The 15502-nt window shown below is 48.0% G+C and overlaps 2 protein-coding genes across 2 annotated transcripts in view; both read right to left on the bottom strand.

Annotated features, from left to right (window-relative positions):
- PHKA2 (phosphorylase kinase regulatory subunit alpha 2) overlaps positions 1-5446 on the bottom strand; it is a 47302-nt gene extending 41856 nt beyond the window's left edge. The window contains exons 1-2 of the mRNA XM_054399860.1: positions 5369-5446; positions 24-182 (exon numbers count right to left, since the gene is read on the bottom strand). Of these exons, the coding sequence (XP_054255835.1) occupies positions 24-182; positions 5369-5446 (237 nt within the window). The remainder of the gene's footprint in view (positions 1-23; positions 183-5368) is intronic.
- A 4409-nt stretch (positions 5447-9855) lies between these two features.
- Positions 9856-15502, bottom strand: part of ADGRG2 (adhesion G protein-coupled receptor G2) — a 44245-nt gene continuing 38598 nt past the window's right edge. The window contains exons 24-27 of the mRNA XM_054381808.1: positions 14496-14770; positions 13452-13553; positions 11742-11894; positions 9856-10040 (exon numbers count right to left, since the gene is read on the bottom strand). Coding sequence (XP_054237783.1) covers positions 9856-10040; positions 11742-11894; positions 13452-13553; positions 14496-14770 — 715 coding nt within the window. The remainder of the gene's footprint in view (positions 10041-11741; positions 11895-13451; positions 13554-14495; positions 14771-15502) is intronic.

Here is a 15502-nt window from a genome sequence, read left to right as displayed (position 1 = left end):
GTTTACTCCAAACTTTGCCATACCTGCTCAAGCTCATAGGCTTTGGCCTTATCCTCATCCCGGTCTGCGTTCTTCCGATAAGCCATCCCCAGCCCCCACACGGCAAGGATGCTGTAGACATTGTCCCGTACCCACGCGTCCTTATGGTCAGTACTGGCTGAAAGCAGCCCTGTCACTGGATTCTAACCATGGCAGAAGAAACACAACAAATATTACTACTTGGAATCCCAGCTTTCCATATCCAAGAGTAAAAAATTGATTGCAAGCTGTGGCTGCTCATAGTTTTGAGGGAGGTCTCCTCTCCCTCTTTCCCAAAGTTACACAAGTGAAAAAAGCAAACCATCTTTGAATACTCCAGGATATAAAGCTTATGGCTTCTGGTTGGGCATCCTCAGTCACACAGGATTATTCACACAGTCGCTGAGGGAAACTTCAAATACATTGAGGAAATAGGAATTTAAATATATTTGGAAGGGGAAAGGGTATTGAGTAAACATTAGAAACAGAGCCTGGCATCCGTTTTTCTCTTTGCAACTGGTCTATGGCATAATCCTGAGGAATAAAACCAACACTGCTTCCTTCCTAGGAAATTCAAAACCTGTTTCTGGTTTGGTGTCTGACAGCTAAAGCATGAATGCATAGAAAGACAAATCCTGATGGTGTTGAAAAGCAGCAGTGTCTGAAAATCAGCAGACTGAGTAGCCTCCTGTGTCTTAAATACTCCATTGCATTTTTTACTGCATCATTAATTCCTATCACTTCATTATCATTAATTTTAAAGACTGTCTGTCTTAGAGCACTGTGCTCTTCATTAATGAGGTAGAGAAGCAAAAGGTCAATAAAGCTTCATCAAAAATTTCAGTGAACACAGACCAGCTGCCAGGGTTGGTGCGACAAGGGCCAAGGATTAAAATAATAAAGACAAATTAAATTAAAAAGAATGCATACACCAATTTCCTGCCACACAGCAGCTCCCAGGTCCTCCTGTAGTAATTTTAAGTCTGCATGTAACAAGTGAACAGGAGAGGGGTGACAGCCTGACACAAAGGACAAGGCCCTGGTATGGTTTAACCACAGCAATGTCAAGTTGCTCACATAGAAACACAGCTCTGCTGACACAGCGTGGGGAAAGCAGCACAGATGAAGGCAAGAGAGCTTGAAGAACTTTTTCCTAAGCTTGAAAAGTCAAACTAAGGAGTAAAAGAACAACAATTGAGCAACTGAAGGACACCCCCAAATCAGCAGCTAAGAAAGAAGACCTCACTCCCAATTGAGCACTAAAGAAAGGAGACCTCACTCCCAAAAGGCTGAACACCCCCAGCTCCCTCAGCCTGTCCTCATAGCAGAGGTGCTCCAGCCCCCAGTCATCTTCATGGCCTTCCTCTGAATCTGCTCCATCAGGTCCATGTCCTTCTTATATTGAGGGCTCCAGAGCTGGATACAGCACTCCAGGTGAGGTCTCACCAGAGCAAAGTGGCAGAACCACCTCTCTTGACCTGCTGGCCACACTGCTTTTGATGCAGCCCAGGCTGCAATTGGCTTTCTGGGATGTCCAAGGTCTCACACACCAGCACCCCCAAGTTGTTTTCTGCAGGGCTGCTCTCAATGCCATTATGCCCCAGCCTGGATTGATATCTTGGATTGCACCAATTTAGGTGCAGGACCTTATGCTTTGCCTGGTGGGGTTCTAACCAGGTCATCAATATAAGCCCACATTCAGCCTCTTGCTGAAAACCTATTTAATTTGCATCTGTCTCGTTGGTCTGGCAGACGAAAACTGATGGAAGCTCTACAGCAAAGTTTGCAGAGAGACTGAGTGAAACCAGATGTGCTGGGGTTACCCACAAGAATATACCAGATGTGCTTTCCTTATCAGCTCCACATGCCTTTCTCTTACAGTACTTACAGTACACTAAGCAGTAATTAAAGTGCATAGAGATGTTAATTTTTGGTAGTTTATGGACACATCTTACCCCATTTAAATTACAAGTGTAATAAGTGGCTGAGAACAGCCTCCTGGGGATGCTCTTCTAAGGCTTGCTCATCAACAGTATTGAAGCCTCTCTGTGTCCTCAAAGCCACACGCAATAGCTGGCAGACCCCACACCACAGCAGGGTGGTGTAACTGATGCAAGAGCACAGGACAGGAACCAGTAGTTTAGTGTTAGCCTTCTTGTGCAACCTTTAACAGGTTGATAGCCATCACTGTGCATGCTGCAGGGACTGATGAGCAGAACGCAGTGCTTGCAAAACAAGATCTGCTACAGATCAAATCCTGTAAGGTGCTGCATAGAGAAAACTGCCAACCCTGGTGAAGAGCCTGGACCTGTGATTTGAGTGCTTGGTAGCACATATTCAGAATTCAAATCTGCCTCTACAACGTTGCTGGTGTAGAGTGAGGGAACCTGACCCTTGGTACACCGAACATCAGCAAAATGTTCCTGAGCACACTCTGTGTTCTCCTCGCTGCATCCCTGTGACATCAAGCTTGTAACTGCCCTCAGGCAGAGAACACCAGCTGATGGGGCAAGGCTGCACAGCTGGCACAATCCTCAATGCAAGGTACAAGGCCACAGTACACATAACCCCAGCAGCACCTCAAATGCACCTTCAACACCTCCTGGCTCTTCTGCCAGGCTGCTCCTGGCTTAAATTCCCCTCCCTGGCTCCACCCTGAAAAGCACCAGGAAGGCAACAGCAGTGAAGCAGCAGCTCAGCCCAGGCCACCATGGGCTATTCAAGACAAGGCTACATGGGGGCCAGGGACAGCCATCTAACTTCCCAAGCAAACACTGGAGCTTTTCACCCAGCCCAGGAGGATGTTTTCACAGAATCACACAGAAATATTCAGGTGGGAAAAGACCCTCAGGATCACCAAGTCCAACCATTAACCCTACTCTGCAAGGGTCACCCCTAAACCATAGCCCCAAGCACCACATCCAAACCACCTTGAAACACAGCCAGGCTTGGGGATTCCACCACCTCCCTGGGCAGCACATTCCAATGCCTGACCACTCTTGCTGGGAAAAATGTTTTCCTAATGTGCAGTCTAAACCTACCCAGTCATAGCTTGAGGCTGTTCCCTCTTGGTCTGTCACTAATTACCTGTGAGAAGAGACCACCCCCAACCTCTCCACAACCTCCTTTCAGGTAGTTGTGGACAGCAATGAGGTCTCCCCTCAGGCTCCTCTTTTCCAAACTAGCCATCCCCAGCTCCTTCAGTTGCTCTCCATCAGATTTCTTCTCCAGGCCCTTCCCAGCTTCCTTGCCCTCCTCTGCCCTAGCTCCAGCACCTCCACATCTCTCTGGCATTGAGGTGCCCAAAACTGGACACAAGACTCAAAGCGTAGCCTCACCAGAGCTGAGTACAACTCAATCTATCACAGTGGAAAACTATAAAAAGGCTAAGATACAGAAGGCAAATCCTCCTTGCAGCATCCCTCCAGGCCCTCTTGGGATACTGTCCCTCTGCCTTGCTGCTAGCCTGTAACGTGCTTTCCATGCACAGAAGACTTATCTCCTTCCCTCATCTCTGAGCTCTCTCCAGCATTGAACACTTAGTGGAAAATGCAGCAGCACAGAGTCCTGAAAGGACATCCAAGCACTGTAAACAGGAATTGCAAAATTCTGGGTCACTGCTATCAACTCCCATACTGCCATTAAGTTCCCTTTTCTATTATTCTTAATTATGAATATCATTAAGGCACAGCTTTCACAGGGTATGTTTTATCTCAGACCATGGAAGCTTCAACTCTCCTCTAATGGAGATTGTTATCTGCACCCTCATTTTATAAACATGGGAATCCAGGCAGGCAGAGGAAGTGACTTGTCCAAAGTCACACCATATACAAAAGGTAGAGAAAGGAGCACAACCCATTGCAGCCCAGCAAAATTGTATTCTCACACCACTTATACCATGTTCTTGCATTTTTTTCTAATGGGTTTACAGTAATTAGCACACAAATATTAATTCACAGGTGTCTTGACCATGTGCCCACAAACACAGCCAGTGACACAAACCCTACTAACCTGAGCAGATTTAGGTCCCATCTCTTCTTTCACTGCTCCCCAGTTCCCTGTAACCCTCAGCAAGTGTATTTCTTGAACACGTCCAGGGATGGTGACTCCACCACCTGCCCTGGGCAGCCTGTTCCAATGCCTCACCACTGTTTCAGTAAAGAAGTTCTTCACAATATCCAATCTAAATTTCCCCTGGCACATCTTGAGGCCACTACCTCTTGCCCCGTCGTTAGTTACTTGGGAGAAGCCATCTGCAGCCTCACTCCAACCTCCTTTCACGTAGCTGTAGAGAGCAATAACCTCTTATCCTTCTCCAGGCTGAACAATCCGAGCTCCCTGAGTCTCTCATGAGACTTGTTCTCCAAAACCCTCACCAGCCCTTCTCTGGACACACACCAGCAACTCCATGTCTGTCTTACAGTGCAGTGCCCAAAATTGGAAACAGTATTTGAAACGAACACAGGGGCACAATCACTTCCCTACTATTCCTGGTCCAGGCCAGGAATAGTGTTGGTCTTCCTGACCACCTGAGCACACAGGTGGTTCACCTTCAGCCAGCTATTAGCCAATACCCCCAGGTGCTTTTCTGCTTGGGCAGCTTTCCAGACACTCTGCCCCGAGCCTGCAGCGTTGCATGGGGTTGTTGTGACCCAAGCGCAGAACTCAGCACTTGGCCTCGTTAAACCTCATACAACCGACCTCAGCCTTCGTTCTTTCTACCGGCAAGGCAGAGCCCAAGCAGCCTAGCAGCAGGAGAGATCTCTCCGCTAGCGCCAGCACGGCACAGGCTGCCTCGGCAGCAGCAAGCCGGGGCCGGGAATGGGAATTTCTCGGACGTGCGCGGCCGCACACACGTAGGGCACAAAGCACAGAGGCCCTGCCTCGGCCAGCCCTGCCCTGCATCCACACCAAGCTGACGCCGACAGGCATTTCACCGGCCCTGTTAGGGCCAAATAGGGTTACCGCGGCTGAAGGGCATGAGTACACAGCGTTACAGCGAGGCGATGTGCAGCGTAAGGCCAAGAACTCGTTCCGTGCACAGTACCACTGTCTGCGAGCTCAGACTTGCTCTATTTCCACTCACCTTCCGCCGCGCGTTTAGAGGAGGGCCCAGCGAACACCGCCGCAGAGCCGCAGCGCCTCAGCCTCCTCGCGCTCCTCCTCCGGCGGCAAAGGCAGGGACACGGAAAGGCGGCCACGGGCCGCCCAGAGGAGAAATTTGCTTCCACCAGCCCCGTCCTGCCCCTTGTGCAACCAGGCCGTGGTCACCGGCCCAGGCGGCAGCTCCAGGCCCCCGCACACCTCGGCGCCCCCAGACCCGGCGTCCCAGGGCGGCGGCTGCCCTCACCTGGTGGCAGAGGATGGTTCGCTGCACCAAGCGGGCGTAGCCGTCCAGGCGCACCCCCGAGTTGCTGCGGCTCCTCATCGCCTCACGGCCGGCCGGCCTGCCAGCCAGCCCGCCCGCCAGACCCGCAGCCCTCTCCCGCCAGTGATGGCGGTGGCCTTATCCCTCCGACCGGCGAGGCGGAGCGGCGAGCTCGGACTCCTCCCGCGAGGCGGGTCCGCCAGGCGCTGTCCCGGCGGCCGCAGGAGGGGGCCCTGCGGTCTTCCCGAGGCAGGAGAGCTTCCGTGCAGGCGGACAGGGCCGAAGTGCCTTGAACGCCCCAGGGAGGAGGCAGCCACAACCTCCCTGGGCAGCCTGTTCCAGAGTGTCATCACCCTCACACCCAAGCACTTCTTCGTAAGACCCAGTCTAAACCTACTCTCCCTCAGCTTCAAATACTTCCCTTGTCCTGTCTCTAGACACCCTCGTGAGAAGTCCCTCTGCAGCCTTCTTGTAGGATTCCCTCAGGTACTGGAAGGCACTCTGGAGAAGAGGTCTGCTGACGAGCAGCTGAGGGTATAAGAAATGTTATAGAAACTAGTGTGTGCATGCTTTTAAGGGACCAAGTCAGAACAGATTCCCCAGCCCAGCAATACATCAAACAAAAATGATTCCAAGAACTCTAACAGGATCAGTGTGCAAATATAAAAGCAAAGGAAAACTGCAAGTAGGTCAGGGACAGTGGGATATGCTTTTCCGTAGGGAATTTAATTACTGAAGCCGTTGAGAGGTGACTGTGCCCTTTTACTACACTCTGCTCAGACCACACCTGGAGCTCTGTGAACAGTTCTGGAGCCTCTATTACAGGAAAGATCTGGAGGTGCTGGAAGGTGTCCAGAGAAGGGCCACGAGGATGAGCAGAGGGCTGGAGCTGCTCTGCTCTGAGGACAGCCTGAGAGAGTTGGGGTTGTTCAGTTTGGAGAAGTGAAGGCTCCCAGGAGACCTTCTTGTGGCCTTCCAGTATCTGAAGAGGGCTACAGGAAAGCTGAGGAGGGACTTTTTAGTGTGTCAGGTAGTGATAGCACTCAGCAGAATGGATCCAAACTGGAGGACGGGAGATTTAGAGTAGATGTTAGGAAGAAATTCTTCACCATTAAGGGTAGTGAGACACTGGAAGAGGTTGCCCAGGGAGGTGGTGGAAGCCTCATCCCTGGAGGCTTTGAAGGCCAGGCTGGATGTTGCTCTGGGCAACCTGATCTAGTGTGAGGTGTCCCTGCCCATGGCAGGAGGGTTGGAACTGGATGATCCTGAGGGTCCCTTCCAACCCCGACCATTCTGTGAAGCCAAACTCAGCTGTCTGCTCTTTACAGCATTCTTGTAGAATAGCTTCTGCAGACCTGAGGGCAACATTGGCTGATCAGGGCTTTCTTGCTAAAAAACAATATGCTAAAACCCATGAAAGGTAAAATATGTGGAAAACAACAAACATCATCATAATTTTCCCCCAAAAGGTTACACCTTGCAGCTGATGCAATCTGAAGACCTAAAACACCCCCCTGTACAATAGCACATTGATCACAAAGGCAGAGTTTAGCTATTTTACAAGTTGTACTTTCTGTAAATTTATTATTTTTTGTACAGTTGAAAATATAAATACAAGAACATTAAATAAATTCACAAGGAACAGTGCAAAGGCAATTAGCCAAACAGTTAAAAGCATTCACAGAATTGCATTCCAGCTACTAGGCATTCCAGTACAGTCTTTCAGTAACATGCAGTTAAAACCTTGTGGATAAACACAACAAATACTTTAAATTCTCACTTGAAAAGCATTTTCAGGGTATGCTTGGACATAGGTGACCAAACAAACCCCATGCATCGCATACAGAACCAGGAGGGGGGTTGAGTGCTGACAAGGTTCCTCTCTGAACTACAGCAGAGCTCCAGACTGGAGACAGTTTGGTTTGTGTTGAGGAGAGTGGTGCCAGGGCTCCTTACCAAGTCACAGAGTCATGGAATCATAGAATCACCCAGGTTGGAAGAGACTTCCAAAGGTCACCCAGTCCAACCTCAGGACATCCTCATCTAGATCAGGTCACCCAGAGCCCCATCAAGCCTCAGCTTGAATATCTCCAAAGATGGGGCCCCAACCACCTCTCTGGGCAACCTGTTCCAGTATTCCACCACCATTCCTCTGGGAAAGCAAAGCCCTTGCTCCCCTTCTGTGTGCAGCTACCTCAAGAAATCCTCTTTACAGGGCCTAGCACTCTGCAGGCTGGTGCCAATTTGTTCTAGCTCTTGTTCCAGGAGCATCCAACCTTTGCTCAAGAACACAAGGGGAAAAAAAAAAAAAAACCAAAGTAATGGCCATAGCTGCACACCTGTGTGAGGAAGAAGAGGCAGAGCCAGGGCTCAGGCTAATTTCTGTTCAGGAAGTCTTCACAATGTCGTAGGAGCTTTCAGCACTTGTGCACCAAGAGCCAAAATCCAGCTTTGTCAGACAAGTATCACAAAGGGAATGAAATTTTGCTTCAGGAATTCTGACCTAGGACCTCAGGATTTGATTTGCCAAGGGCTGAACTGCAAGCAGAAATATTGTTTAGACTAGTTCAAGAGCTGCCCCTTAGAAGACACAGAAAATGACACAGAAAATCCTCTGCTGCTGAACATAGCAGCTAGCATTTATTTGCTGTATTTTTGCTTCTTCAAAAACTAACACTTCTCTATCACTGCAAAGGAAATCTGGCAGTGTTTAATCTTTGAAGCCACCACTCAAGGTGAAACAGTGACCTTGCTGAAATCAATGGCACAAACACCCATTGACTTACTCAAGCTACTAACATGAGTGAGTTGTATTTACTAACCTACTACTTTATTTATTACTCTCTCTCATGGCTCTCTGCTTGGGTGAGACCCAGTTTCTGTCCCTCTGTGGTATACTAAGAGGTTGAAGACTAACAGTGCTTGTAAGTACAGCTCTGTATCTAGTGAATGTATTTCACACAGTCACAGAATGGCTCAGGTTGGAAGGGACCTCAGAAATGATCTCCTCCAACCTCCCCACCCTGGGCAGGGACACCTCTCAACTAGACTCAGCTGCTCAAGGCCTCATCCAGCCTGGCCTTCAACAGGGAGGAGGCAGCCACAGCCTCCCTGGGCAGCGTATTCCTGAGTCTTACCACCCTCTGAAGTACTGAAGAACTTCTTCCTCAGCTCCAGTCTAACACTATTCTCCCTCAGCTTCAAACCATTCCCCCTTGGCATGTCTCTAGACATCGTCAGCAAAAGTCCCTCTGCAGCCTTCCTGCAGGATCCCTTCAGCTATTGGAAGCAGTTCTAAGGTCCCCCTGGAGCCTTCTCCTCTGCAGGCTGCACACCCCCAGCTCCCTCAGCCTGTGCTCACAGCAGAGCTGCTCCAGCCCTTGCATCATCTTTGTGGCCTCCTCTGGCCTCTCTCCAGCAGCTCTGTGTCCTTCTCCTGCTGGGGACACCAGAGCTGGAGGCAGGATTGGAGGTGAGGTCTGAGCAGAGCAGATCCAAGGGGCAGAATCCCCTCTCCTGCCCTGCTGCCCACACTCCTCTGGCTGCAGCCCAGCACACAGCTGCCTGCTGGGCTGCAGGAGGGCACTGCTGGCTCCTGGGGAGCTGCTCAGCAACCAACACCCTCAAGTCTCTCTCTTCAGAGCTGCTCGCAACCTACTCTGCACCCAGCCTGGCTTTAAACCACTGTAAGGTTTTTCACTTACTGAACAAATTAACTTCTGTATCATTCTATGGTAAAGTTAAATTACAAAATCATAGAATGAGTTGGGGTTGGAGGAGACCTCCAAAGAACAAATGCAAACTGACAATAGAAGTTAAACCACAATACCAATTCTTTTTCTACACATAGGAATATTTAACTTTATATTACAAGAAATAAATATAAAAGTGTTATTAAGATGCTGCAAGACTGAGAAGTTTCCTGTTTCTGTACATGGCTAGAGTTTGCTACTACAAGGTATAAAAAGTTGAGAACAGTGTAGCTAACATCTTTAAAGGTAACATTGTTGGTGGGCACAAGTTGTTCATTTCCTCCTTTTAGTACAATACTACTAAGTACTAAAGCCAGAGAAACTTGGTTGAAATGAAAAAAAAAAAAGTCTAAACAAAATAAGATGTAAAAAGAGAACCTAAATGAAAAAAAAAAGTCTAAACAAAATAAGATGTAAAAAAAAGAACCTAAAAAACCATTGTTCAATGAACAATCAAAAAATGGCACTGTGCCAGCTGTCATTTGACATCCAAGATACCTTGGTCAAAATAATAGCTTCCTTTTTCTCTTGTTTCCTTTTTTTTTGCCCCACCTCCCCCACCTCAAATAGTTGTCCTTCTCAATCCCTTGCATGGCTGCCTTGAAGTTCCAGTACCGTAGATTAAATAAGATTCAGTCCTTGGTCTGCTCACATTATGTAAATCTTGGGAAAGTAAATTTCTAGGCCCCCTCAATGTGCTGCTGAAAATGCTGAAAATCACATTTTCTCCATAAAAGTGAGGCTGCCCCTCTTGGAAGTCCTTCTGAGGGAGATGTGGCTTTTTTGGCTGCTTGCATCATCCTTATCTTCAGCTACAAGCTGTTTGCCTGGCAAGTCATGGAGGCAGACGTCCCCGTTCTGCAGGCTGAACGAAACGCTGCTCTTCTCACTGGGGAGATGGCCTGGGGAATCAACAACCAAAGAGCATCTTCTATCAGAAAGGTTCAGAAGGAAGCCTCCCTGCTCCTTCAGTCTCTGCAGGGAGTTCAGACACTCCCATTTTACCCCTGCAACAGTTCAAAATGTGGATTTCTCCATACATGTTCTGTATATATACTGCCTCTGGTTCTGGTGTTCCCAGAAGAAGGACACACAGTTCAGAGGAGGCCACAAAGATGATCCAAGGGCTGGAGCGCTTCTGCTATGAGCATAGCCTGAGGGAGCTGGGGATGTTCAGCCTGGAGAAGAGAAGACTCCAGGAGGACCTCAGAGCTGCCTTCCAGTACCTGAAGGGATCCTACAGAAAGGCTGAAGAGGAACTTTTCCTACTTTCAAGCTGTATTATTATCCTATTTTTCCTTCTTCTTCAGGCATTGTTTAATTTAATAAGGATTAAAATCTGAACTGTTTTAAAACATGCCTGAAGTTTCTTGTCGTGTATACAGGTGACAACAAATGTTTTTGGCCCCTCATATGAGAAGGACATTAAGGGGCTGGAATGGTGGCAAAGAAGAACATCTAAGGTGGTAAAGGGCCTGGAGAATGAGAATGCTGAAGAGCAGCTGAAGGAACAGGGACTGTTTAGTGTGAGGAAGAGGAGGCTGAGGGGACACCTTATCACCCTCTACAACTACCTGAAAGAACAATGTAGAGAGGTTGGTGCTGAGCTCTTCTCACAGGGAACAAGAGGGAATGGCCTCAAGCTGCACCGGGGCAGGTTTAAGCTGGACATTAGGAAACAGTTTTTCCTTGCAAGAGTGGTCAGGCATTGGAACAGGCTGCCCAGGGAGGCGGTGGAGTCACCATCCCTGGAGGTGTTTAGAAGTCATTTAGAAATGATGCCTAGCAATATGGTTTAATGGTGACCTTGGTAGAGTAGGGTTAAAGGTTGGACCTGATGATCTCAAGGGTCTTTCCATGCATGATTCCATGATTCTCGTAAGTAATTATTCTATAATAGCTGTTAGCTATTATTTGATATATAAACCAAGGGTTCCCACTGGCTAGAAGAAATGAGTATTTTAAAACTTTGTCTGTAAGTCACAGGCTCACAGGATGTTAGGGGTTAGAAGGGACCTCTGGAAATCTTCAAGTCCAATCCCCCTGCCAGAGCAGGACCATAGAATCCAGCACAGGTCATACAGGAACACATCCAGACAGGGCTGGAAAGGCTCCAGAGAAGGAGACTCCACAACCTCTCTGGGCAGCCTGTTCCAGGGCTCTGGGACCCTCACACTGAAGAAGTTCCTCCTCATGTTGAGGTGGAACCTCCTGTGCTGGAGTTTATATCCATTACCCCTTGTCCTATCCCAGGGTACAACTGAGCAGAGCCTGTCCCTTCCCTCCTGACCCCAGCCCTCAGATATTTATACACATTTATTAGATCCCCTCTCAGTCTTCTCCTCTCCAGACTAAACAGCCCCAGGGTTCTCAGCCTTTCCTCATCAGGCAGTGCTCTAGTCCCTTCAGCACCCTTGTAGCCCTCCCTTGGACTCTCTCCAGTAGTTCCTAAAAAATGAAGTGTGATAAATTTTTGAGGACATTCCAAAATGAACCACATTTTGTCAGCACTTCCCTTTCTATCAGCACCAAGGAGTGTAACACTTGTATTTCAGGGCAAGAACAAAAGCAGCCTGAGAAATCCTACTGTGCATGACACCTACCATTGCCATTGGCGTGCACTGCGTAGTCATTGTTCATCAGCAGCGTTGTAGAGTTGGTGGAGTTGCTGTTTGATTGCAAGGAATTGGAAGAACTGGAAACTCCTTGATTTACAGTCTGCTTCTTCAAACCATTGGTAGCAGTTCTGCTCCAGTCTGCAAGAGGAACAGGGTATAGAAAACAGCACAGTTCATATAAGCAATAAGCAAATGTGTGTTGGAGAGGGACGGTTTGCAGAGGCCTGCAGGGACAGGACGAGGGGCAATGGTTTGAAATGAGAGCAGATTTGGCTCTCCCTTGGACTCTCTCCAGCAGGTCTCTGTCTCTCTTGAACTGGGGAGCCCAAAACTGGACACAGTATTCCAGGTGTGGTCTCATCAGGGCAGAGCAGAGGGGCAGGAGAACCTCTAGACCTGCTGGAAACACCTTTCTTAATGCACCCTAGGATGCCCTTGGCCCTCTTGGCCACAAGGGCACATTGCTGTCCCTTGAAGAACTTGTCCACCAGGACTCTTTCTGTTCTGTATTCTCTTTCTGCTTGTCCACCCTCTGTCAGTATCTTTCTCTGACAGTCAGATGTGCTTTCTAGGTTTTTTGCAGCACTGGAGTTCGCTGGAAACCTACTGCTGTTCATGGGAAATTTTCAGCTCCAGAAGCTGGGGTTGTTCAGCCTGCAGAAGAGGATTCTCCAGGGAGATCTAAGAGCAGCATTCCAGTACCTAAAGGGGCTACAAGAAGGCTGCAGAGGAACTGTTCCCAAAGGCCTGCAGGGACAGGAAATGAGAGCAGAGCAGATTGAAATTGGATGTGAAGAACAAGTTGTGCAGCAGGAGGCTGCTGCAACACTGCAACAGGTTGCCCAGGGAGGGAGCTGAGGCCCCATCCCTGCAGATCTTCAAGGTGAGGCTCGACAAAGCAACCTGATCTTGCTGACTGCAAGGGGGTTGGACTGGATGACCTTTGGAGGTCCCTTCCAACTCAAACTATTCTATGATTCTATCATTCTATAAAAATATAGTTGTTAATGCAACTGAATTTAAATAAACAACCAAGGCTTTACTTATTCTCCTTACAGTATTCTAGTCAGGACTCCTCCTAAGAATTTCACAATTCCTGATATTTAAATCTAGTTCCTTTTTCTCTTGTCCCCTTTTAAGCACAAGCGGCCAACTGTCAGTTTTACAACTGCAGACCACATCAGAGAAATAACTGAAGCACAGCTGACCCTCTAAGTGTATAACAAGTAAAGAGCTCTATGAGAAGTCAGCTACTGAACAACAAAGCAGCACAAAATCATTTATCCTTTCTTTTTGTTTGGTTGGTTTAAACTCTGCTTCACCCTCTTTTTGTGGAAGTCCCTGCTAAAACCACAGTCCACTCAGAAGCTGGAACAAAGCTTACAGCTTCTAACTGCCCAAAAGTCTTCCTGCAAAGATGCAGCTCTGCACTGCATCTGCACTGCAGTGGAAGAGAGCAGCTGCAGCTAAGAGCTTAATGCAATGGTGTACAAGAACTGCATCACATTTAAAGAGCATCACTTTGGAGATTTGTTATACCTTGGATAATAAATCAGATCTGCAACTGCAGCAAAATGATTTACTGAGTTGGTTTTTTTTTTTAATAGTATTAAAAATAGTAGGAACTTAACACTGAACAGAAGTATTCAGAAGTGAAAATATCTACATTAAAAAAATAAGTAAACTCTTATTTACCAGAGTTTTCAGCCAGCCTGAATTTTCCACAACAGAGATACCTTCTCCACTGTTTACGGACGTTCTCCTTTGTTACACAGTAGAAGATAAAAATGAAGAACCCTGAAAAAAACAAAACAAAACAAAACACTGAAGAAGGTTGCAAAACTGACTTTTACTACCTCTTGATGAACAGTGTTTTGCTTGTCTTTCATTTCTTTTCAATTCCTAATCAGAAGAAGTAATACTTTTCTCTGGGGAAAAATTGGGCAGCACTGAGCAGTGAAGAGTGCCTTTTCCTAACGTGGGGTGACAGCAATCACACAAACAAATGCAATAACAGGAGATATCATTGGCCCAGAAGGCAAATTCTGTCCTGGGCTGTAGCCAGAGGAGTGAGGCCAGCAGGGGCAGGAGAGGGGATTCTGCCCCTTGACTCTGCTCTGCTCAGACCTCACCTCCAATTCTGCCTCCAGTTCTGGTGCCTCAAGAATAGGCAGGACACAGAGCTGTTGAAGTGAGTCCAGAGGAGGCCACAAAGATGATCCAAGGGCTGGAGCAGCTCTGCTATGAGGACAGGCTAAGGGAGTTGGGGGTGTTCAGCCTGGAGAAGAGAAGGCTGAGGGGAGAGCTTATTGCTCTCTACAGCTCCCTGAAAGGAGGTTGGAGTGAGGCTCGGGTTGGTCTCTTCTCCAAAGTAACCAAGAGGCAATGAGTTGAAGCTGTGCCAGGGGAAGGTTAGGTTGGACATGAGGAAAAACTTCTTTAGTGAGAGAATGGTGAGGGGAGGCTGCCCTGGGAGGTGGTGGAGTCACCATCCCTGGAGGTGTTCAGGAAGCTGTAGTTGTGGTGCTTCAGGACATGGTTTAAGTGGTCATGGCAGTTGGGTTAGGGTTGGACTCAATGATCTTAAGGTCATTTCCAGCCTTAATGAGCCTCTGAATCTAATTAACAAGATACATTACACCTTGATTGCTGAACTCCAAAAAAGCTATTTCCCAGTGCTTTTTTTTTTTTCCATTCTATGACATACACAATGGGCAGTCACATGAAGGGTAAACTTACCTTGCAAAGTGTTGAAGATGGTGAAGAGGTAAGTAAAGACCTCATTTACTGTGAAGAAAGCAAATCCCCAAGTAATTCCCAACAAGAATGTGAGGCCAGCCACACTCCTAAGGTCTTGAATGCTGGTTTTCCTTTGAGCACCAAGCTGTTTCTTCTTTTTGATCCGACACAGCTGGATCAGCACAACAATGAACATGCTGATATTGATCAGGAAGATCAGGCAGAAGTATCCCACAGCAGTGATGTAGAAGACAACTCGATTTTTAATCCAGCAGCTGGAACAAGAGAACAATCTGTCAAAAGTTGTCAGAAACAGGAATGAAGGGAAATGAACCTGAAATAAGGGTGTGGGTTATTGCACAGGCAAAACATTTTTGCCTCTTAACCCAGAAGTACTTTTCTGGCCAAAGGGTAAGAGCTTTCATACACACAGGCAATCATCACTGCTGGAGAGCAGTGAAGGGGAAAAGGACCTGGGGGTCCTGGTGGATGGGAGGTTGACCATGAGCCAGCAGTGTGCTCGTGTGGCCAAGAAGGCCAAGGGCATCCTGGGGTGGATTAGAAGAGCTGTGGTTAGAAGGTTGAGAGAGGTTCTCCTCCCTCTCTACTCTGCCCTGGTGAGGCTGCATCTGGAATATTGTGTCCAGTTCTGGGCCCCTCAATTCAAGGACCTTAGGGAGCTGCTTGAAAGAGTCCAGCATAGAGCCACAGAAATGCTTAAGGGAGTGGAACATCTTTCTTATGGGGAGAGACTGAGGGAGCTGAGGGCTCTTGAGCTTGGAGAGGAGGAGCCTGAGAGGTGACCTCATTCATGTTGATCAAGTTGTAAAGGGTGAATGCCCAGAGGCTGGAGCCAGGCTCTGCTGGGTGATGCCCAATGACAGCACAAGGGGCAGTGGTGGAAGTTGAGGCATAGGAAGTTCCATGGAAACAGGAGGAAGAATTTTTTCCCTGTGAGGGTGACAGAACCCTGGAACAGGCTGCCCAGGGGAGTTGTGGAGTCCCCT

The sequence above is a fragment of the Indicator indicator genome, chromosome 1 (genome assembly GCF_027791375.1).
Source record: "Indicator indicator isolate 239-I01 chromosome 1, UM_Iind_1.1, whole genome shotgun sequence".
Lineage (NCBI taxonomy): Eukaryota > Metazoa > Chordata > Aves > Piciformes > Indicatoridae > Indicator > Indicator indicator.
Note: the sequence above shows the minus strand (reverse complement) of the source record. Positions and strands in the feature narration are given on the sequence as shown.